Source organism: Dysidea avara, chromosome 3 (assembly GCF_963678975.1).
Source record: "Dysidea avara chromosome 3, odDysAvar1.4, whole genome shotgun sequence".
NCBI lineage: Eukaryota > Metazoa > Porifera > Demospongiae > Dictyoceratida > Dysideidae > Dysidea > Dysidea avara.
The window spans coordinates 46,845,309-46,868,807 of NC_089274.1; the positions used below are offsets into that span (position 1 = coordinate 46,845,309).

General features: G+C 39.3%; 2 protein-coding genes across 4 annotated transcripts in view; one reads left to right on the forward strand and one right to left on the reverse strand.

Moving 5' to 3' along the window:
- Positions 1–23,499, reverse strand: part of LOC136251319 (uncharacterized) — a 98,614-nt gene that overhangs the window by 36,876 nt on the left and 38,239 nt on the right. The window contains exon 19 of one of the 3 annotated variants that reach the window (XM_066043753.1): positions 18,511–18,893. The exons of the other annotated variants lie outside the window; for them this stretch is intronic. Within the exon in view, the coding sequence (XP_065899825.1) occupies positions 18,707–18,893 (187 nt within the window). The 3' untranslated portion in view covers positions 18,511–18,706. Of the gene's footprint in view, positions 1–18,510; positions 18,894–23,499 lie in introns of those variants that run through there. 3 annotated transcript variants of the gene reach the window in all.
- On the forward strand, positions 2,026–2,993 carry LOC136251621 (uncharacterized). Its single transcript, XM_066044078.1, has one exon. The coding sequence runs from the start codon at positions 2,196–2,198 to the stop codon at positions 2,991–2,993; it is 798 nt and encodes a 265-aa protein (XP_065900150.1). The 5' UTR covers positions 2,026–2,195.

Genomic DNA, 23,499 nt, shown 5'->3' on the forward strand with positions numbered 1-23,499 from the left:
ACATTTTCTAGAAAACTACGTGGACTCATCTGGAAAACGTAGCTGTCGCTTCATTATTCCTGATGATGCCCCCCCTTCTCCGGTGAGGACACAATCCCCTATACATCCTACCCCACAGGATTCTCCTCGTCCTCCTGAAGTTCGGGATTCTCTGTCTCAGGTGTCACCGTCTTGTCCTGAACTTCCTGAGTTTCCATCAGTGGCAAAGTGTGATTTTATTTGGGGAACTAAAGATTCTAGCAGTTTTTGTGAAGATCTGAATGTTGTCTATAGAGAGGTGGTTCATTGGCGAAGAAATGTGTTTGAAGTACCTCGTGGTTCATCTGGTAAGGCCTTTGTTTGTGAGTTGGCAAGATTGTTTCGTGCTGTGGGGCAGGGCTCTGCCTTGGAGTCTATTACCCTCAAGGCTGTGTTTGTGGCCTGCTCAATCTTGTTACAACGTACTTCTCCTCGTTCTAAACCTGTGGACAATGGAAGAATTCTGGGTGAGAGGATGGTACTCTGGAGGAATGGCGACCTTCTTGGTCTCTTACACGAGGGCAAAACTATTCAGGCCCGTTTGAAATCTGGATGGGGGCATCAGTCGAGTGATCACTTCTCTCGTCTATTTGCCAAGTTGATGTTTGAAGGAAAGACCAAGGCTGCCCTCCAGCTATTGGATGAACAGGGACATGGAGGAGTTTTGAATTTGAATGACAATGTTGTTGTTGATTCCACAACTTATTCAGTTAGAGATGTCCTTAAGTCTAAGCATCCTTCTGCACAGCCTTTACATGTAAACTGTTTACTGCCTGATTGGGCTAATCCACCTGTCATCCATCCTGTAATATTTGACCCTTTAGATGGCTGTGTCATTCGTTCTGCTGCACTCCGAACCATGGGTGCGGCTGGTCCATCTGGTGTGGATGCTCGCTGTCGGAGACGTCTCTGCACTGGTTTCCACTCAGCTTCAAGTGAGTTGTGTGCTGCTTTGGCTTTGTTTGCTAGACGTATCTGTACTTCATTTATTTCCCCAGAAATTCTTTCCCCTTTTGTGGCTTGTAGGTTGATTGCTTTAGACAAGAGGCCAGGAGTGAGGCCTATTGGAGTTTGTGAAGTTGTGAGGAGAATTGTGGCCAAGGCAGTCCTTTCCGTTATCAGAGAGGACATCCAGATTGTGGCTGGTCCTCTGCAAATGTGTGCCGGTCAAATGGCGGGTGTGGAGGCTGCTGTTCATTCAGTACGTGAGCTTTTTGGTAATGAGGATTGTGATGCTGTTTTGCTTGTGGATGCAAGTAATGCTTTTAACTCATTGAACAGGATAGTTGCTTTACACAACATTAGACAGCTCTGCCCACCCTTTGCTCCAATCTTGATTAATATTTACTGGTCTCCAGCTAGTTTATTCATTTCAGGTGATGTAATACTGTCGGAAGAGGGAACTACCCAAGGGGATCCGTTGGCCATGCCCTTTTATGCTTTGGCCACAATTCCACTTCTGAGGTGTCTCCCTTCGGGAGTGGAGCAGGTTTGGTATGCTGATGACGCTTGTGCTTGTGGGAAGTTGACTGTTTTGTGTAAGTGGTGGGACTGTCTGTGTGAAATTGGCCCTTCGTTTGGGTACTTTGTTAACGCGACCAAAACTTGGCTTATCATCAAGGGACATTTGCAGCAGGATGCTGCTTCAGTCTTCAGTGGTTCTGGAATTAGAATATCTATGGAGGGCTGCCCTTATTTGGGGGCTGCTATTGGGTCTGATAGTTATGTGAATAGTTTTGTTGCTGAGAAGGTTAAGGGCTGGTCTGCAGAGGTTAAGAGGTTATCAAGATTTGCGGAGAGTCAGCCACATGCTGCATACTGTGCCTTCACCCATGGTCTATCCAGTCGTTGCCTGTTTGTTTTTCGAACAGTTCCTTGTGTGTGTGATACTTTTCAGCCACTGGAAGATATGATTCGCCAAGTATTTATTCCTACTTTAACTGGCTGTTCACCGCCCAGTGATAGTTCACAGCTCCTGTTTGCCCTTCGAGTTGGCTGCATCTCGTGATGTCACGGAACCTCTTAGCCAATGTATATTGAATCATGATTTGAGTTTTGTTGAGGCTGTTGCCTCTCAGCAGGCCAGAAAGGCCCTTTTAAGGAAAGCCAAATCTGAACACTGTTCTACACAATTTGCTGAGCTATACCAACAGCTTGGGCCTTCCTTGAGGCGTGCGATGGACTTGGCTACTGTTAGAGGTGCTTCAAGCTGGCTCACCACCTTACCTTTGAGTGAGCATGGTTTCACTCTCCATAGATCTGCTTTCCAGGATGCTTTGGCTTTGAGGTATGGTTGGTCCCCACTTCGTCCTCCTTCCCTTTGTGCTTGCGGAACCTCCTTTTCTGTTGAGCATGCTTTGTCCTGTCCCAAAGGGGGTTTACCTTCCTTGCGTCATAATGAGATTAGGGACCTTACTGCTACCCTTCTTACTGAGGTTTGCTCCCAGGTGTGTGTTGAGCCAGAGTTACAGCCGGTTCAGCATTCTGATGAGTTCCCTCTTGCCACCTCTAATACTCAGGATCCGGCTCGCTTGGATGTTGCTGTAAACGGCTTCTGGGGTGGTCGTTCGGAGAGATGTTTCATTGATGTCCGTGTTTTTAACCCTTTTGCTCCTTCTAATAGTTCCTCCTCTCTGTCGTCCACCTTTAGGAAGCATGAAAAGATTAAGCATCGTGCTTATGGTCAGCGGGTTCGAGAAGTGGAGCATGCCACTTTCACTCCAATTGTTTTGGCTGCCACTGGCGGTTTAGCCCATGAGGCTACTGTTTTTTATAAGCGACTTGCTTCTCTTCTGGCCAAAAAGTGGGGAGATGATTATTCTGTGGTTCTGGGTTGGCTGCGTTGTTGCCTGAGCTTTTCGTTGTTGCGCTCGGCAATTCAGTGTATTCGTGGGGCACGGTCTTCCATTGGTGTTTACACCAGGACTCCACAGTCAGTGGACTTAGTGACTGTGAAATCCCATTTGTCTGCTTAATTTTGTTCAGTTGGCCAGCACTTTCAATCTGTGCTGGGGTGGTAGGAAAGGGCAGTCCATCAAGCCCGGGTGAAAAAAAATAATAAAAAATAAAATAAAAAAAAGGAAATGTTAGTTTACTATATTTACGGAAGTTGTAACTTTGAATAAAGAAGCTGCAGGCGCAGTGATGGTGATCATGTGTGATACAACTAGAACAGTTAACGCTCAGGCTTAACACTGAAGTGGTGTGATGGTAGCACGCATGGATGGAGGAGAAAGATTGCAGCTTGCCAGCCTGAAATCCTGCCGTGGCCTTCAGACTATTGTGGCACCATCACCTTGTGCCAAGTCTGTTTCCCTACTTTCAGTACTGCTGTGCCGCCTTTTGACACCCAAGTACAATAGAGGCAAGCATTAATTTTCCTGTGTTCGTTTGTTATAGTTGGTTTTAGTGTACCAACACGGATCGTGAGATTTATGAACTAGTCTTGCGTGGCCAGACCCTTTCCATGCAGCCGCTTATCGATTGGAAATTATAAGCGCCGCGCTACAAGGGTCTGGAATAGTTCATGTACTTAAAAAAATCTACAATTCCCAGTGGTTGGGGAGTGTAAATTGGCTCACGCGATCCCTTAATCGCCAAAGTGATCTGATTACTGAAGAATGAGCTGAAGAAGGCCTCTGGGGATGACGAGTATCGACCCGTGTATGTTTTTCCTTCTACCTACTACTGAATCTTCAACAAGTACGGCTGAACAAAGACAAACAAGCTCAGTTCATCTCGAGTTACAAGGAAAGTAGGCGAAAGGTTTTAAACGGATTTGCTGATCAAAACAGAGTAAAGATTCAAGGGAACATGTTTGTACCTTTGTATCTTAGATGTTACCCAATCAATCAATTGTCACCAATAATGTGTCGAAAAATTTCATGTTCATGAACTATTCCAGACCCTTGTAGCGCGGCGCTTATAATTTTCAATCAATAAGCGACTGCGCGGAAAGGGTCTGGCCATGCTAGACTAGGAGTTAACCACAGTTTTAGCAAATCTGAGGGTTATGCTTGAGGTAATGCACCTATCAATGTTAAGCCCCCCCCTCCCCCCCCCCCCAGTACGGGGAGGGTGGGGATTAGATCAAGTGGAAAGTCAAATTCCCCTACCTGGGGGTGAATTATCAGGTCAAATCCCCACATAGTCCCACCCTATGAGGTGGGGATAGGAAGGGGATTTGACAACCAACGTGTTGTAAAAACAGAAGCCACAGTGACAAAGGTACACGAGGTGCTGCGGTTTTATCACATGTTCTCTCGGCTTCGCTTCACGTATAAAACTACTGTAAAGGATCTATGCTACTATAAAGCGTTTGTTCAAATTCCCCAACCCCGGGGGCAAAATTTAAGTTCAAATCCCCTCCTAACACCCCACATAGCCCGTACTGGGTGGGGTGGGGCTTGACATTGATAGGTGCATAAGTTTTATGTATGAGATATTGCACGTACCCCTTTGCATTGGGATGAGATACAAGACAAGAATGGACTAACCACATGAGAACTTTTAAAGTTTCAGGTTAGTGGTTTTTATTAATGTGATTATTGGTTGTTAGTGTGGAATGTATGTCAATAAGTGTGTCTCCTCTAAGTGTAAGTGATATGGAACTTTGTGTGTCTGTCCAATTCTTGATCCAAAAAATATTGTATTGGTTGTTAGTGTGGAATGTGTGTCTCCTCTAGTGTAACTGATATGGTACTTTGTGTATCTATATCCTGTAATCCCATTCTTGATCCAAAAAATCCAATAACACATAGCAAAAGAATGCAATAACACATACCCATGTAATAACACATACCCATGGCTCAAGTGTATTATCAACTAGTTAGGCACTGGAGGGCAAACACAGAAGGTAGGGCTTGTATGAGGTGCTTACCACCAACCAGAATGTTTTTATAGAAATATAGTGAATTTAATCTGCTTGATCTTGGCAGTATTAGAAGTTTAGGACACAGCATGATTGTTTGACATTTCTGTGTGGTATTCACCATGCTGTGACATCGGCTTGATTGCTTGTTGGTACAATGATGTGAAAAAAGCGGCTATCTATATTATAATCCAACAAAAATTTGTAAGGTGGCTTCAAAATCTGAGCTTTTGTATACACATCATTGTTTACTACACATCAGATAAAAGTATCCCTATTGTCATTGGCCTACACAAAAACATAGCACTACTGTGGTCCAATGGTAAAGAGGCAGCTGCTTTTGTATAGTACAAGTGTATGCAGTTCTATGCTTATGTATATACTCAGTTTATATGTTTCATTAAACTTTTTAATGCTGAGAAAATCAAAAGAACTTTAGAAATTGTACGAATTAGGTAGGTTTTCATGAGACAGTTGCATTTACTAGGTTGACTATGGTAGCTAGGTGAACCCTTATTGCTACAACAACATATTTTCAAAATACAAGGAGGATTCCTAGTTCATCACTTCGTACAGTTGTAAAATATTGTGTACTGTTGTATTGTATTGTTATGTGCTTTTTTTCTATTACCAGCAGTAGTTCACAGGCGTATCTTCTTTTCAATAGCATTTTCTGCATCGGACTATTCAGCATGTAATAGAATTATTGTTCAGGTGTTGATTGCTGCCCAGGACAAGCTGTTTTGGGCATCTAGATCGATTATGTTCTGGTGAGTTTCTTGAAGGATTATGGCTATTAGAAGGATATGACTATTAGAAGGATATGACTGTTAGAAGGATATGACTTTAAGAGGTAGAACGTTGTTTGGAAAACACATACATTACTGACAGGTATTTAATCGTAGTGTACAATGTTTTGGCATTACATCTATTCCTTTCCATTTACAGTGCACAGAAAACATTTGGGCAAGGAGTCTACCATTGATAAACTGAACACCCAAGACAGGCATTTTTTGTACTTTGACTGACTATGGTGTACTTTGTGTATGGATGGATAACCTTTTGTTGATTTTGCATTTAAACCAATTTAATTTATACAGAATATAGGGGTGGGATGAGGGTAAAAAGTAGTGACATTTCCTTACATTTACTGTTGGAAAAATGACCTTTTGTAGCCTTTATGTGGTAAGGAAAGATTAATAAGATGGCCAAATCTTTTCAGGAAAGTTGTGGAAATCTGATCATTCCTAGATCCTGACAAAAGGAAATGTAAGATAATATTGTGAAAATCTGACATTTCCATACCTTTCCATAGTCTCTTAAAGGTAAGGAAATCAATTCTGTTTTTGTAGTGTACAGGGTGACTTATTTGTAGCTCAACTCACTACAATATTAATGTGAGCTGTAGATATGCAGTTCAGGTACACTTTGTAGAGCATTCAGCCATGAAAAAATGTCACCCTGTAGATAGTTCAGCTGTACATAACACCCTGTACAGGGTTCAGTTTTGTAACAAGTCACCCTCTTAGCTACATGATAATCATTTTATTCAGTTTCAAATATAACATTTCCATCATACAGCATACACCCCCCTGTAGGTATACACACACAAAAAAGAAAAGTATTTGCCTTGTTTGACAATGCCTGTAGTAAAAAAAGGGGGGAAAGTTAAAAGGAAATACCAAAGCCAGCTGTGGGGCTTGGAATTGCAAAAAGAAGTGATATCATACCAAAACAGCCAAGCAGTAAAAAAGGGTGTAGCCCCAGAAAAGCCAGGTTAAAAAAAAAAGTGAAATCACAAAAGTGGCAGCCAAGAAATGACTGTGGTGGTAAGTTAATGAGAATAATAATAATAACAACAACAATAGATCAATTTGGTGCCAAATCCTACATATGTGGAGGAAACAAAAAATTCACCTGAATTATCATTATTTCCATTAACCTACTGTACCATCACAGCCATTTTATTGGTTGCCACTTGATTTCACAATGTTTTGGCAACCCATAACTTGAATTGTGAATATGGCACCAACCTGAAATTTGGTCACATTACATTCCTGACATAGTACTATTTCATGGTGTAATATGAAGGTGACAGGATAAAACTCAAGGAGTCATGAGTAATCAAACTTAGGAATTTGGAAAGGCTATAAACCCCTTTTCGCAGATCCGGTCACAAATAAAAAGTACATAAATACTACAAGCAGAAAATGCAAAAATCAAATATAATGCATGTCACTGTAAATGGTGTTTTGCCATTAATCCATAATATTAGTCTAACCTTCAGTGGTAGATAGATGGTATCTCCTTTTCATGAGATAATTTCGTCTTATACAATACACTCCAGTACACACTAATACGACAATAAATACAAGTACTACTGTTCCTCCCACTGCTCCTATAATAATGTAGCCAGTAGATCCCAAGTCAATGTCATTGTCTAATTTAAATCCACCTACAACAGGAAATATCATTACTTGATTGAAGCTCACTGAATGCAGTTGTATTCTACCAGAACTCACACTACACTGCAATTACACCCTAGTTTAAGAAAAAATAATATCAGTGGTATTGTAGTATAGTCCCCACAAACTAGTATACATCACTGCAAAAATGATAATGTGATAATGTGAGCTGTGGTCACAGTTTAGTACTAGTTATTCTCATACAGTACAACTTGGTGATAACAAATATACTGTACCTGCAAATGAAACATGACACATCGATAGCACTACAAGGATCAGTAATCTGATGTAAATAATGTCATCCATTCCAACAAGCTACAGAAACAGAGGGATGGTAGGGATGTGATTTAAAATGAATGAGGATGATGATCAAAGCTTATAGAGACAAAATTACAGGCCTGTGCTGGTCACTTAGCAGCTGATATGCAGTGGAATTAACACTGTAAAATACAATTCACACATGTACTAGAAAGCTGGTGCATCACTCCATGTTCTCTTCAATGATTAACATGCTGGAATGTCCTCCAGTTTAACATATCAAATACTAAATTTGAATAAAATTGCCACATTCATTCATGAAATACTTCATTTTTTTTCTTTGTTTTGAGGATCTTGATTTGTCTTTTTCTTTTACCTTCTTTCATTGCATACACACTCCCAATAACCATTATAAAAGTACATCAATTGTATTGAAATTTGGCACTCAGTAAGGTGATACTAAGGCTAATTATATACTAAGTCTGGTGCAGATCTGATTATACAGAGTAATGGACAATTACTTAAATAAAAGACTGTCACACTTACAGACAGAGAAAACCAAAAATTGCAGGGTCTAATACTCCAATAGAACAGTCATCAATTTTTTTTATTTTAAAGTGTGTAATAATAATGTGACTAGAATTTTCAAAAAGGGGTCTTCCACACAAATCCAATTCTATGAACTTGGAGTGCCATAACTTAGCGTTCAGAAATATAAGCCTGAAATTTTCTCTGTCTATTTCATTCAGCTATGTTGGTGGTCACAGCTGGCCAAATTTTGAGTCAATGGTTTATTTCTATCTGAAGTTATGAATCGTCAAAGTAGGTAAATTGCATTCATGTGAAAGATCCCTTTTCACAAATCCAGTCACATACATGAAAACAAAAAAAATGTTCGGGTTCAGGGACCTCCATAACTAACTTCCACATCCTTCACCACTGAAGCTACTTGACTCATATATGTAGCTATAACTAAATCAAGTTCATTTATGACTGAAAGTGTTGTATTAAAACTGAGTTATATGTATGCAAAGAAGATAAGTTGATCCCATTATGAAACTATTCTGTGACATTGCCTAATAAGCCCAGAAAAATACTCATGACCAATCCCATATATACACCATTAGCAATATGCCTGATAGATCTGGTAGTTGTTGTCTTATTTGACTTCTGCATTCACCCTGAGCTGTTGTTACCCACTACTAATTTTTGTAACGCATGAGATGCCCACAAATTTAGTACCAAAAGTTAAAATGCTTATGTATGTATCACAAGGCAGTTTGAACAAGCAAGAACAAATAAGTGAGTTACATGTTTAAAAATTATCCCATACATTAGCATGGATGATAAACATGTTTTCAACATGAAAACATACTTGTTCCAATACGAAATCATTTGATAGAGAATGCATGTTCACTTAATTGACATGCTTTTAGCACATTTATACAAGACCAACCATAACCTGAGGCAATACTGTTAATTATGTAGTTGTCTCCTAAAGCAAAAAAAAGCACCTTTTTATCATGTAGCACATACAATATGTAGCAGATATAGTGGCTTGAAGTATTCAATTATTCAATTGATTATATAGGTTGCTAATGGCATAGGCGGTGGAGACAGCCCCCCCCCCCCCCCCACTTTTTGGGACACTGTTTGCAAGGAAAAATCGAGATACTCTAATAGAACAATCAGGATCTAGATACTCTTAATAGAGCAGTCACAGTATTCAGAGAAGCAGTGTAGCAAATTACTTAGCTACATATGTGTAGTTATAAATAAGGAGATATAATTGGTGGAGAGCAGCTATTGTCAGCAGGCTGTGACCTTTTTTTTTTTTGGTCTTCAACTTACAGCTGGCCTGGCCCCCTCACTCTTTAGCCTGCGCCACTACCCCTGGCTAATGGTTTTTAAAGTTGTAGCCACCAAAATTAGACATTTGTTGTATTGGTAGACAATGATACCAACTGCATGAAATTTAGACACTTTGAAAATTTGTTTTGATTCAGTCTAATATCACAGGTGGTAGTAATAGGGGTGGTGGGTGGGAAGAGGTGCATATGGTGGGCAACATAATATAGGACCTAGAAATGGAGGAAGAGATGAGTGAAGCTGCCAGACCCAGTTTGTGGCCAGAGGAGGCTTTCTATCCACTGAGAGCACTTGTTACAGTGATCCAGCCTACTGATGCCACCTGGCCGAGCCCACAAGATCTGTTCCAGCGAAGCCAGAGTGGTATCAGGATGCCTTATTGTCGACTGTGGATTCACAGCGCTCCAGAGACACATGTACAGGAAATATACCCAGCAGAGTAGCATTAGGATAACAGTGGAAATGATTAGTGTATAATAGCCAGGTCAACTTGTGACATAAAACGCATTTTAACTTCTGTGCAATAATGGTGCCTTTTTAATTGCCAATCTGATACAGACAGATGCAGATTGAAATCATGAAGACATGCAAATTTAGATGCACGGATTTAGGCACACAGGCCACACAGGCACACAATAATGACATGTACATACATTATACACACTACACAGATGTATACATAGGTATACATTTTCCTACTTAGACTTGTACTTGAATAGCAGGTAGCTATATAGAATGCATCATAAAATGCAAAGCTTCATAAGTGTCCCTCAGCTGTTATTATAAAGAAGTCATTTTTAGCAGGAAACACTGTAGTTTTATTCATAGCTATGGTTAGGGCTTCAGATTAGACGGTGATAGCACTTAGATGGTTGCAAATCTATAAAGATGACCTTCAAGCACTAAACTAAGTATTTGAGGTCACTAAACAATAGAGTAAACTATGCATTAGTTCTAGTACTACATCTGGAATATTTGACTATTCTTACAGCAGTGGCCATGTAGCTTTATAAAGTAAGGGAAAATACTTCTTATCCCATGACCACAAATGCAATTGCAATGCTATTTTGAGGTGTATGTCTGTTAATCAAATAATTCCTACTAACGGAGCAGTATATGGCATGCACTAATTTTCACATTTATGCTGCAGCAATTGCACTGATAAATAAAAACCAACCTATAGACTCACAAAAGGGCACAATGCTAATCATACTTGACTCTAGATCATCTCTAGATCATTTGTGATGTCTACATGAACTAATATAGCCAGACAAAACATCACATGATGTGACTAGGCCATTCATGTGATTGTCATGTGGCACTTGGTGATCATACTGATTTAGCCATACTATAGCTCTACAAAGTAAACAGTGGCTAGAGTATAGCATAGCTATATGGCCAGAGTTACAGTATACTACCAAAAGAACATATAGTTGGCTAGCTATAGCTACTGCTAGCTGTTCTAGCACACATGATCGTATAAACTTTTTGCTGGGATAGCAAGTGCATGAGTGTTTCACATGTTAATATGTCTCGCTTTATTTGGACATACCGGATCATTCACCAACAAAGCCATGATGTCAAAAATCTATATAACCAGATCAAAATAAAACTTGTTATTTTTACTGTGTACAGTATATTTTGCACATATTATAGCTTGTCCAACAGGCAAGGTAGTTAGTAAATATCTCATGGATCAATGATGGTTTCCTCTCCCTCATAACAGATCATACTTTTCCTAACTAGTTGTTCAATGTAAGGAAGATTCTACTTCAACCACTTTCTGTTGCCGGCATTATGGTTGACAATCCAGAATGATCTAGAGGTATTGGGCACTTCTGCAGGGCATTGATATCCCCTTTTCCCCCTTAGTTTGTGTTCCCCTGCTTGTAGTTGTAGTAGTATAGATTAAGTAGATAGTTATGTAGTTTTATTAGCTAGTTGTTGTAAACCAGCTAAGTATACGCACTGACTTACAGCGCTAGCGGCCGTATATTTAAATATCTGTAGCTAACTATACACAAAAATAGTTATATAATAACTCACTATCGTGAGGCCAGTGTCTTTAGCTGCACTTGGTTGTCTCGCTATTCAAAACGTTGATTGCGTTTACGCTAAACATTCATTATATTTTAGGTCACTGTATTTAGAAAGGTCTAACTCCTCCTACAATAGAGCGGAACATCTGGCGTCACACGTCACCTCGCATGTCACAGCTTATAGATTTTTTTTTTTTTAATAATATTTTAATTATTCAAACACACACACACACAGGTGGGGTCTATTCTACGGAACGGAACGGAACGGAACGGAACGGAATGATGGACTAAACTACGGAACGGAATGCTTTCTCAAATTGAAGCTTGCAGCTTACCATTGCTGTACAAGTTATCGGTGGCACTTCCAGCTGGTAAACAGACGTACCCCAAGAAAGATAAAACCAACTTAAGGATCGATTGTGGGTTCTTGCTGTTTATCTTCGGATGTATCAAGTAGGGAACTTAATGCATGACTTCTTTGCTAATATGTGAGTTGTTTTTGCTTACTTTGACTTTAGAATGTGCAATCTGGGGCTCAGCCTTTCTAATAGGCATAAATCCGGCAGTATGTAGCTACACTACAAAGGAAACAAGTATGGTGACAAGCTGAATCAACTCTGTCAGGCTAAACAGAATCTAAAGGAATTTTGTACAGTGTGTGAGGAGCAAACGTTCAGATACCTCAAGGAGGCTATATTGTGTGAACATCAATGATTCATTAACAGAATAGTGGACTACATAATGTCAGATATCTTAGCCTGAGTAGTGAGTTGAATCCAGGATGGGGTCTATTTTACAGAATGGAATGTTTTCTGAATCAAAACTTACAGCTTGTCTAGCCGCTATCATTGCTGAAGTTGCATTCATCAGTGGAACTTCCAGGAAATGGAATTGGATAATAATAAAATATTAATAGCTGTTTCATGCAATGCATTGTTCTATTACCTGATATATCAAGCAGGTCTCTTCAATTCATTTATTGCATGACCGAGGCAAGTTTTTTTACTACAATACAGTAGCTCATTGGATGTCAGTTGCTTCTGGTGATCTTGAAAAGATAAATAGTTTAGAAGACCACTCAATTTCTTCAGTTTCAGAGCGTAATATCCACAGAGAAATTAACTAGAAAGTTACTGGTGACAGGAAAAGTCTAGGTGATCATGACTTTATACAGTCTAATAAACAGAATATATGGTTGATTGAGTGAGGTATCACTTGCAGAATGTTCAGACAACCAGCGATGAGATGCATGCATGGATTCATTGAATTTTTGTTATAGTTGGAGACATTAAATATCCAAAAGCAAACTGACTGTATAATATTAATTCACTTGCTTTATATTTTCTCAATTTTGAGCCTGTATACAAATAATTAAATTTTTCTCAGTCCTAGAATAAGATGGGAGAGAAAATTTATCTTTGTTTACCTATATACTGTACAACTTCAAAGGAAATGAAGAATAAAATTAGTAAAACCACAAGGTGAATTACAGATTTAAATACTAAATGTGAATTAGAGCCTTTAGATAATTATTGTTCCATAGCAAAATTGTAGATGGAAAAAACAAGGACTGGTGAGATCTTGGTTATTTAATGACAGCGGTTGGAGATTAAAAGGGTGGTAACTTCTTGTTCTTGAATATGTTGCAAAGTGGAGGTACAAATCAAAATGGGATATCAATTTCATTATGAAAAATTTGTATACTTAAATAATCTAGCATTATTGTATTCATTTGTCCCCCACTTAAATATGCTACAACAGTTGGCAGTCTACCTTGAAATCTCAACTCTAGAGTAGATCCAACACAGAGCAGCCCACACTGTAACAAATACATGTGATCCCACTGTAATTTCATGGACCATGCAGCTGGACTGGGAATCACTTGAAAATAGATGAACAAATTTAACCTGTTTTGTTTGAAGTGAAGCATGTGAAATGTTACACTTAAGAAATCCTAGGATTCTTAGGTGGTATGTAATTAATGTGAGTGTTCCATTCCCGGTCTGACTAGATACATTGAAATCACACACACACACATCTTGGTCCAAATCACATTTGCCTGGTGGCTATGGGCATGGTTTCACATGCATAGCTAGGTTTATAATTGAGATTTGGTTGATCTTGGAGTTTTGGCATTTGGCCTGATTCAAGGCTAGCAGTCAGACACATCCTTGAATTTGTGCAACAGAAAAAATCTGTTCACTATTGAATACAGCATTAGTCCACTGCACCGGCTGTTAATAACTCCACGCATACAATTCAGTGATGTTCGCAGAATATAGCCCCTTTGCGATCTGCCAAAATATTTGCTCCTCTCACACTGCACAAAATTCTTCAAGTTTTAATTCAGCTGGCTCTTTCCTGTTACCAGTGTCTTCCTGCTTGCTTTATTTGTACACTGACATATGACTTGAAAAGCCGGCCCAGACTGTTTTCTAAAGTCAAAATGAGCAAACCAGCTCACATAAAGTGCCCTTCTTGGTATATCCGTAGATGAACCAAGGATGAACATCACTGATACAGCTCATCCCACAATTAATACTTCGTTACTAATGAAAACCAACAAGAACCCACAATCGATCCTTTAATTCTTTTTATCTTATGTTTAATCACCCACTGGAGGTGCCACTGATAACTCGTAAGGGCAGTTTCAGCAATGGTAAGTTGCAAGCTTCAATTTGAGAAAGCGTTCCGTTCCGGAGTTTAGTCCATCATTCCGTTCCGTTCCGTTCCGTTCCGTAGAATAGTCCCCACCACACACACACACAAATTGCATATAGTTCATCAGTCAGAAAGAGGGAGCTTTCCCTCACTCACAGCAAGAGAAAAGTCAGTGAGATCTTTATGAGGTCGACCAGCAGCAGAACGACTAGCTACACAATCACTTCCGCCCGGCGGGGGTTCCCAACGAGTTTACCTTGCCTCAGGTTTGTTGATACTGTCTTTCTAAACGTGATCACGTAAGGAAGAGAATAGTTGTTGATGTGATTCTTGCTGAATGAGGTACGGCCGATAATTAGCAAAAACTAAGGTAAGGGCGGGCGTTTCCGGACAAAGTTTGTACATGTATTAGAAAATTATTTATTTCTCCTCAACGGAAGAACGGATTCTAACATGCTTGGTGCCGAATTGTAGCCAATGAAATAGGCTATCACTGGTATAAATTGTGAGTGGTAGAGTGTAGGGTACTAGGAGAAAGAACGGTCTAAACTTGCAATTTGAGAAAATGCTAAAAATTTATGTGGCTGGGGTTTCCGGACACCAGTAAAAGTAGGCGTACCTGGCATTGCTATGGGAATTGCTGCACTCCACTGAGTGCCATGGCCCAGCAGAGACTGATAGCGTTCTGTTTGGCTGGTTACTTTGTTTATGGCAGCGATTTTATTTGCAGCAGAATTGTGTTATGCTGCTTCGGATCTTGCAGTTGTCTTGCAACGCTTTCAAAGATGCGACATTTGATCTACTGCCTGGAAATCTGTACCAGCCCTTACCTGAACACAGAAACAGCATACTGGCCCAGCGGATCCTTGCTGCAGGCTTCTCCGGGCTGCTGGTTGTGTTGATTGCGCATTCAAGTTGACACGACGCAGGTAATGGCTTGGAATCCAGTTGTACTATCTCTAAACCATATATCCGTTCAGTGTATAGTGTGATTGACAATTTTTGGTGCATATGGTCGCTCAGAATTACGAACGATGCCCTCAATCTACTGTTAACACGCGTATAGAAAGTTTTTTTACACAAAAATATTCTACATGCGCAAGCAAATCGTGACGAATCTCACTAATCCTTGAAGCTATCGAGATAAAAGTTTGGTATTTTATAGCACACACGTGGGGTACTTAGGCACTCAAACCATAGCCTGATTGGTTTCCATTCCATCCTTCAGTAGCGGATTAAAAACGAAGTGTCCGGAATACCCAGCTGTCCGGAAACCCCCTTACTTACCTTATACGTGGGTAGCTACAACTGAGTTTTGTTTGTTCTGCGTTTTACAGAGGCCCAGGGAATGTTTGTTCTGCGTGGGTACAAGTGTAGCTATGCCCCCCCACCCCCCACAGAGAAATTTTAATTTAAACTATGCTTAAATTTTGGGGGAATTTTCATACTATGGCAATAGAGCAGTTTCAAAACCATGGTAACCAAAAATTACGCAATGGACACACCCAAATCGCCATGTTTTTGTACCAGACTGTTTCATGCTGCAAGTTGAATTCCTCGCTAAATTCATGCCAAGATTATTAATACGTAAGGAAAAGAGATGCCAGTGATAGAATAAAGTATGTAGGTGAGTTATTACGCATTAAAAGATCCGTACTGCCTCCCAACAGGGCAGTTTCGTAGGAAGGAGAAATGCGTAAAGATGGATTTGGCCAAATTGCGACCTATTCACCGCCCAAAGGTGGTTAAAACTAGGGGAAACCTGCAGTATAGGTCTTTATCCAGCACCACAGCATCGTACAGCCACATCGAGCTATCCCCGAGTTAGCCAGAATCGCTGATGTGCTGGGATTCCCACTTCGTGTGAAAAAGCAGACAGCAAAATAAGACCGCTAAAGTTTAACTGATGGTTGATTTCGACAATAAAACTTAACTCTAGCAAAATTCACCACTAAGAGTCTTCTTTTTCTGGCGTTTTATCACAGTTTGGTAGTACGCCATTACCGGTCTCGTGCCTTTCAGAAGCTCTGGCTAATCCTGGGATAGCTGGATGTGGCTGTACGCTGCTGTGGTGCTGGGTAAAGACCTATACTGTAAGTTTTCCCTAGTTTTAACCACCTTTGGGCGGTGAATAGGTCGTAATTTGGCCAAATCCATTTTTACGCATTTCTCTTTCCTTCGAAACTGCCCTGTTGGGAGGCAGTACGTATCTTTTAATGCCTAATAACTCACCTGCACATTTTATTCTATCACTGGCATCTATTTTACTCACGTATTAATAAGTCTTGGCATGGATTTAGCGAGGAATTCAACTTGCTACATCTAGCAATCTGGTACAAAAACATGGCGATTTGGGTGTGGTCCATTGCGTAATTTTTGGTTACCATGGTTTTGAAACTGCTCTATTAAAGATATAGTCTAGCTATTCATTGGTAAAATGGCATATGACTACTCGTGCATTTGTAAGTTTACTGTACGTACTATTGTACGTACTTCTGGGCATTGGAAAAAGCAACCCCATCCACTCTTTGGGCCGAAATCTTCATTCACAAACCAGCATTCTAATTAGTAGGCACCGCCGCACCGGCCGATTATGCATGCTGGCATACTTTAAAGCATAATAGGTGACCAAAAGCATCAAGCATAATGCCAGCGTAATAGGGACGATATTTGAAAATTTAATTAGTATATAAAATGTGCAATACGCATGCCTGAAAGAAAGCAAATATTCACTGCCAATAGTATTATTAGTGCATTTCATACTTATTAAACCATTTCTTTGTTGGTTATTCACACTTTGCAGAAATGAGACTCTAAAAGAGCAGTCACTATCTCTAATACAGCAGTCAGGAAAGGCTGATATACTCTAATAAAACAATCAGTTCTAGAGCATAATCTTGATTTTGAAAGCATAATTTTGAGCATAATAGGCTTAATTTTTTTAGCAATGCTCAAAAGCATAATAGATAAAACTTTGGGCATAATAGGCCTGAGCCTACTAATTAGCTATATGCAATTATATAGGTAGCTAGTACAAAATATCAGGGTTACATCATAAATAGATCCAAAGGGTTGAATTGAAATATATAACAATAAAGGGTCATCATTTAAATGTCGTAAACAATAAGAGTGTGTTAATGGAGCAGTTGTGAAAGCTGAACAGCACAGCTGTAAAGGTCCTTAACCTGAAAATCAAGTAGTTTACAAAGTGGACCAACCGCACTGGCCTCACAGTGAGAATGCAAGGAAGGAACATGTGTTCACTGAGTTTCTCAGCCATCTTTTTTATTGTATCAAGTTTAGACAATTGTGAGTGGTGAGTGGCAGCAACACCCATAATAACAACATTACCATATTCACACACAGGCCTCATGAAGGCATTTAAAAGCAACAGCAAAGCCTCTTGGACCCAAATAATCTATAATACAGCACACTGAGTACAGTGCTCCCATTCGCTGCCGACAATATGCATGTGTGTATATGTTCATTCATACATGTACAGTTATCAACTCTAGAAGATGACATTCAACATAACGATACACATGCACAGTGAGTGACATTTAACAGGTTCAAAATTATCACAACCTATCCCAGCTCAGCAGTCATTTCTTCAGCAGCTATTATCCAGTGTATAGCATACTATGGTCAGCAATAGTATGGTATATGCACACTTGTGTAGCTATATGTGATCACAATGAGTTACGTAAGCAGTGGTACACAACAACATTGCTGCTCTGGTATGAACTATATAGGTAATGATTCCAAATGAACATGTTAACAATATATGGATAGCTACTTATTAACACATAATAACACGTTGGTTACCCTTGCAGAGACCAAGTCAGATCAATGGCAAAGTGAACCTACAAGAAGCAAATCTGCTTGAGAATGGATGTTATCATTGCAATTATGCATTTAAAAATTGGTCATGGACATGAATGAAGAAAGACATAGAAAGGAGAGCTATGTAGTTTTTATCCCCAGAAAGTGAACAGATTTTCCTGTAGATAGGTGAAGAAAATAATAACAAAATGGCATATTTCAACTTTCTAAAAAGTATTTTTATGACTTCATATATTTTCCAGTGGATCTATACTTCATTAACTTCTAATGCTTCTTTGGTAGTTAGGGAAGTTTTCTAAGGTGGTGTTTAGGTGAGTGTTCTATTAGGATTTTGGCAAAAAACATAGGCGATCTATCAACCGCTACCACGGTTCATGATAAGTTGCACATCAAGCTATAATGTATGTCTTTTCTTTGAAACTACCCTTAACATTGACAGTCTCCTTAACCTAGCTCGTCTTCAATTAGAATTAAGAGCCATGATTCATTTACATCGTAGCACCAACCACTTTATCAGACATAATTACATATAACAACTAATCACAAAACAAACATAGCTATAGTACATGTATAATACAATATATAATGAAGTTATAACTAGTATGATCCACCAAGGTGACTGCATTAAAAGGTATACAAAAATTAAACATTAAATGAAATTGCAAAGCATTTGTCGATAAAATTTAGCTATAGGTACATTGAAGGTCAGGATAAAGGTTCCTAGAACATTCCAGAGGAGCTCCCAACTTCATACCATCTTCACTAGCAACTTGTTTATCCTCATCAGACCAACCTAAAAGGTAGTTACCACTACCAGCTAATAACTTTGTGATCTGTCCAAATTGTGGTCTTGATCTTGGATCAGGATGCCTATTGATACAAACAACTAGTACTAAACCATATTATAGTATAAAATAGGGATTCACAACAGTGACACCATCCCCATAGGAGCTAATAGTTTTATGTATGGGCAATTGTTGTTACAGGTCTAGATAATATCTCACTAACTCTACTTTGTTACTTCGTGAATTTATCTTGACTGTTCCCTTCTCACTATTACATTGGGTGAGTGTTATAATATCACGGCAGTATGCAGTCAGTTTCTCTCGAACTTTGGTTGCCCAGGTGCAGCACCAATAATTTTTTTGTGGCGGTATTACTAAGGACTGTGACACGGTACAAGATTTTTTGGGCATTGACTAAGTCCAAAATGATTGAAGTGCTTTGTATAAAGGTTATACGAGGTGAACTTAGGCTGAAACTGTTGAATACTGGACCCGTAACAAGGATTATCCGTGGTGACATCACTGTTACAAATCCCTATTTATACTACAACAAGTCCTCTGACCCAAAAACTTACAAAATTCATACAGGCCACTACTGAATTTGTTAAAACTACACAAGTAGTTATAGTAACTACATGGTTCTGCCCACACTGGTCGGTAGTGGTTCAAAGAGACCAGTACCTCTAAAAACTAGTACCTCCTTTAAATTCGACCATAACAATTCTTACATACATCACTGATGTACATGCAATATATTCTAATATAACACACAACCATTCTAATCAGTTCATGTTAACTTTTAAGCTACCACTCAGGAATTCCTGGGCAGAACCCTGTAACTACATACATGCACTATAGCCATTCATGGTTATAACTCGGGCCACCATGCAGTACTGCAGGCCATGCACTACATGGCGGTTTTCTCAGATCAATGCCTTGTGGAGATGTTGTGTAAGTGGTCTACTGACATCACTCTGGACTGACTGGAATACTGTATTTACTTGGTTAAATGCTGCACCTTCAATAGTAGCCACACTAGAGTAGTGCAACAATTGATTTTGAAAATAAAGACTTCAGCATTGTTTTCGAGCATAAAGTGGTGGTCAATGTTGAATACTGTATAGCTGGCAATTTTCGAAGGGTTTGTATTTTCAGATATTTCGAAGAGGCCCTTCTATTCGAAAATAAAATCCCACATCCAGTTGTTCTCCGAAAATAAATTCCCACAAGTGAAAGCAACAATCCAACTTTCAGTGATTCGCTTGTGTATTCCTCGAACTTTAGCTCAGTATTACTGATGATAATGGGTAAACTGTATCATTACTGTGCCAATAACCAGAAAACAGTTGATTCAGAATGGGATGCCATCTGCATGCTCTAGAATCTATGGTAGTGGATAGCTAGCTAGCTATGATCAAGCATGATTGAGCAGTGTATTTACTCCACTCGAGACTCCCCCAGTCTTCTCTCCAGTACATAGGATTATTCCATCAGTCACTTTTCAACAAACGTTGACATATCTTTATAATTTGTGACATGAATTTCATTTTCGAAAATAACCCTCTATACGGTAGTTGCCGCATAAATTTTACAACTAAGGTAATAAACACCACGACAGCATTTAACCAAGTAAATAAGGCATCTCTAGATTTGTCAATAAGCGATCTTCAACAATTTCACTGACTGTTAGGCAGAGCAGATTATAACTAGTTTTTGTTGATCTGGCACTACGTCAGATCAAAGTCAAAGTTGACCTGACATTGTATAAAAATGAATGTGCAAAGCACATGCAGCATACATGAGCATGCCAAAGGAATCGGGGCATGCATCCTATGGATTTTAAATGCTCTGAGATTGCAAATGATGAGTATTTTGACACATAAAACTCCTCCAGCAGCCATGCACTGCATCATTGTTAAGCCACACTTATAATGAATTTATAATAATAATGAGTATGAATTTAATTTAGTGTAGACTAATGCAACTCAGAAAACATGAATGAACTTGAAGGTCTGCATGTGGGTGAACTGTGCCCACAGTCATATTACATGGTTACAACTACAGTACTTATATTATAGCCACGCACACAATTATTTCAAATTGTGATTATATAGCTATAGCTATCTACTAAAATCATTACTTGTGTTAATAATTATATCAACACTTCAACAGATCGACCACATCCCATGATGCTGAAGCCTGAGAGTTAAACATCCTGTACAAACAGATGGCAACACGAGCTGCCTGCTGAAGTATGCAACGTATTGTACTCTTAAGTAGATGGCTTACATTGCTACGTTTTGTAATGGTCACTACCATGAAATGGCCTAGACAGCCAACTTCAACTGTCACAAGATCAACCGAAAATCCAGCATGTTAAAGGTCCAGCAGTAATAAACCATAATGATCTTCTAGCACCTGTATTGGAATTTTTGAACAGGGACAGAGAAAGCATTAAGTGCATGAGTTATACTGGGATTGAAGGAAGTGAATGAACACAATAATTCTGATCATACTGCAAGACATTTAAAAACGTTGTTGAAGTCACTTCAAGAGTGTGTGATCATGTAGTATAAAGGTGCACAACAAATACATTGCTGCTGAAGGGCCTAAGTTCGATTCCCAATTTTTTGTTCATTTTTAAGACCTTTAAGTGCAGTTTTTTAGGAGGCACTTTGTTTGCTTTGTTAGAGTAGCTGACTGTTCTATTAGAGTATATTGATTTTTAGTAGGGTCAAAAATAGTGGTTTCGTGACCAACATCTGGCTAACAAAGTTTGATAGTTTCATATTGTATTTTAGGGTATTTTGAACAAAATGAGCTCCCACGCCGCTTTTAAAAGTTCGGGGAAAGTTCAGTAGAGCCAGAAATCCAAAATGGCTACTAGCCAACATGTGCAAAAATAAAGTAATTAAAAAATTCGAATAAAAGATCTTTTTGGACTAATTTGGGGTCAAGGAATCCGTTTTTTGATGCTACTTTTGCAATTGGATGTTCAAGAAATTCACGTTTGGTAGCTGCCGGAACAAAGCTGTTTAAACACACATTCACTTATTAGCATAAAGCGTTGTTCTTTCAGCTACACAGTAAGTAATACCATAACAGTGCACACCCCTTGACAGAGTTATCTGACTATTACCTGCACAGACTTGCATTGCTGATTCATGAGTTAGCTAACTTAAAAACTTAAACTTGACCTTATCATACAGCATGATTTATGCTATCTAAAAGTGCTACAAGGGAAGTGGTATGGCTGAATTTCTGGTTGCTGCAGGAGTTACGTATAACTGAGGCTTCAGTTTTATCAAGCCTTGACAGGAAAGCACTATAGGCATGTCCTGCATTGTCTTTCTCTAATGTATGAGACACTCATGCATCTTCTATTGAATAACTGGTTTAGAGCTTGATGCTTTTACAAACACTCATCTTGCTGTTCTCCATGAACCAATGTCAAACTCCCAAGAGTGCCTTGCTTCTGTTCTAGAAAAGCTAGCTTGAGAATGATGCAGCCATCGATAGTCTGATCCGCAACATTTTCAGGATCTGGAAGTGTCAGATATGGTCACTACTGGATCGACTTTAAGTCAACGGTAGAGGTACTGAAGATGAATGCATGTGCTTTACACACATGTATAGAATAGTATCTCATCTCACTGCAGGAAATGATTGTAGTCTACGTCCAGACCGATTATGCATGTTGGTTACCAGATTCTAAATATTGAGAAGAAACCTTAAACTTTGCTCAGTCTATCACAGGTAAACCATATGCATCCATCCCTTGGGACATGTGGATAGAGATGACGGATTCGAAAATGAAAGCTAGCTGGCTGGCTGTCAATTCTTAGCAATGAGAGGTAATTAATGGCTGATACAAAAATGTAAACAACATTGGTCGAATTCAAGCTGCTCTTCATATTCAGGTGAATAGAAAGCAATTCTTTCAAAAGCACAAGGAATTTGCTCCAGCATATGTACAAAGATAAACAAGTATATATCATGCTTCAAGAAGTTTGATTGCTTTCAATTTGACTCAGCATCACCTGGTCTACGAGGCTATTCCAGCTACACCTGAAAGGGCCAATCAAGATGGGTAAACCCTGCTAAAAAATTCCATAGATGAGTGCATTTATTCAAAAGAAAAATCCATCAATGATTGCATAAAATGTAATTCGCATCTCACATTTGTAGATTCCATTAAGAAAAGTCTCTGGAGGCACTAAAATGAAACAAGAAGAAATGTAAAGCAGGGCACTAGCATCTGTTGTCAATCTTGTCGACGTCAGTGGTCTGCTGTCTCTCCTTGAGCTCATGAAACATCATATATCTGAAGAATGCCAAACACTATTCAATGCCAAAGGTCCGAACTAGATTTACAACTGTCTAAGTCCATCAGTCAGGAACTGGTCTACTCGGTGGGTGAGGACTGTGTGAGCCTGTCAACTGGTGACACCAAAGACAGCTTGAGGCTGACACTATTAAGCTATCTGTTTATGCAGCTCTAAGATTATCTGATTACAGCAATCCCATAGTAATCATGCAGAAGACACAGATGTGTACATTCAGGCTGCAGCTATTTCACATGACATTCCAGGTATTCTCTGTATAAAAAAGCAGCTATTTTCTGCAGAGACATGTGTACTGAAGATTTTGCCAAATGTTTTATACCTTTTCATGTGTTGACTGTCAACAGC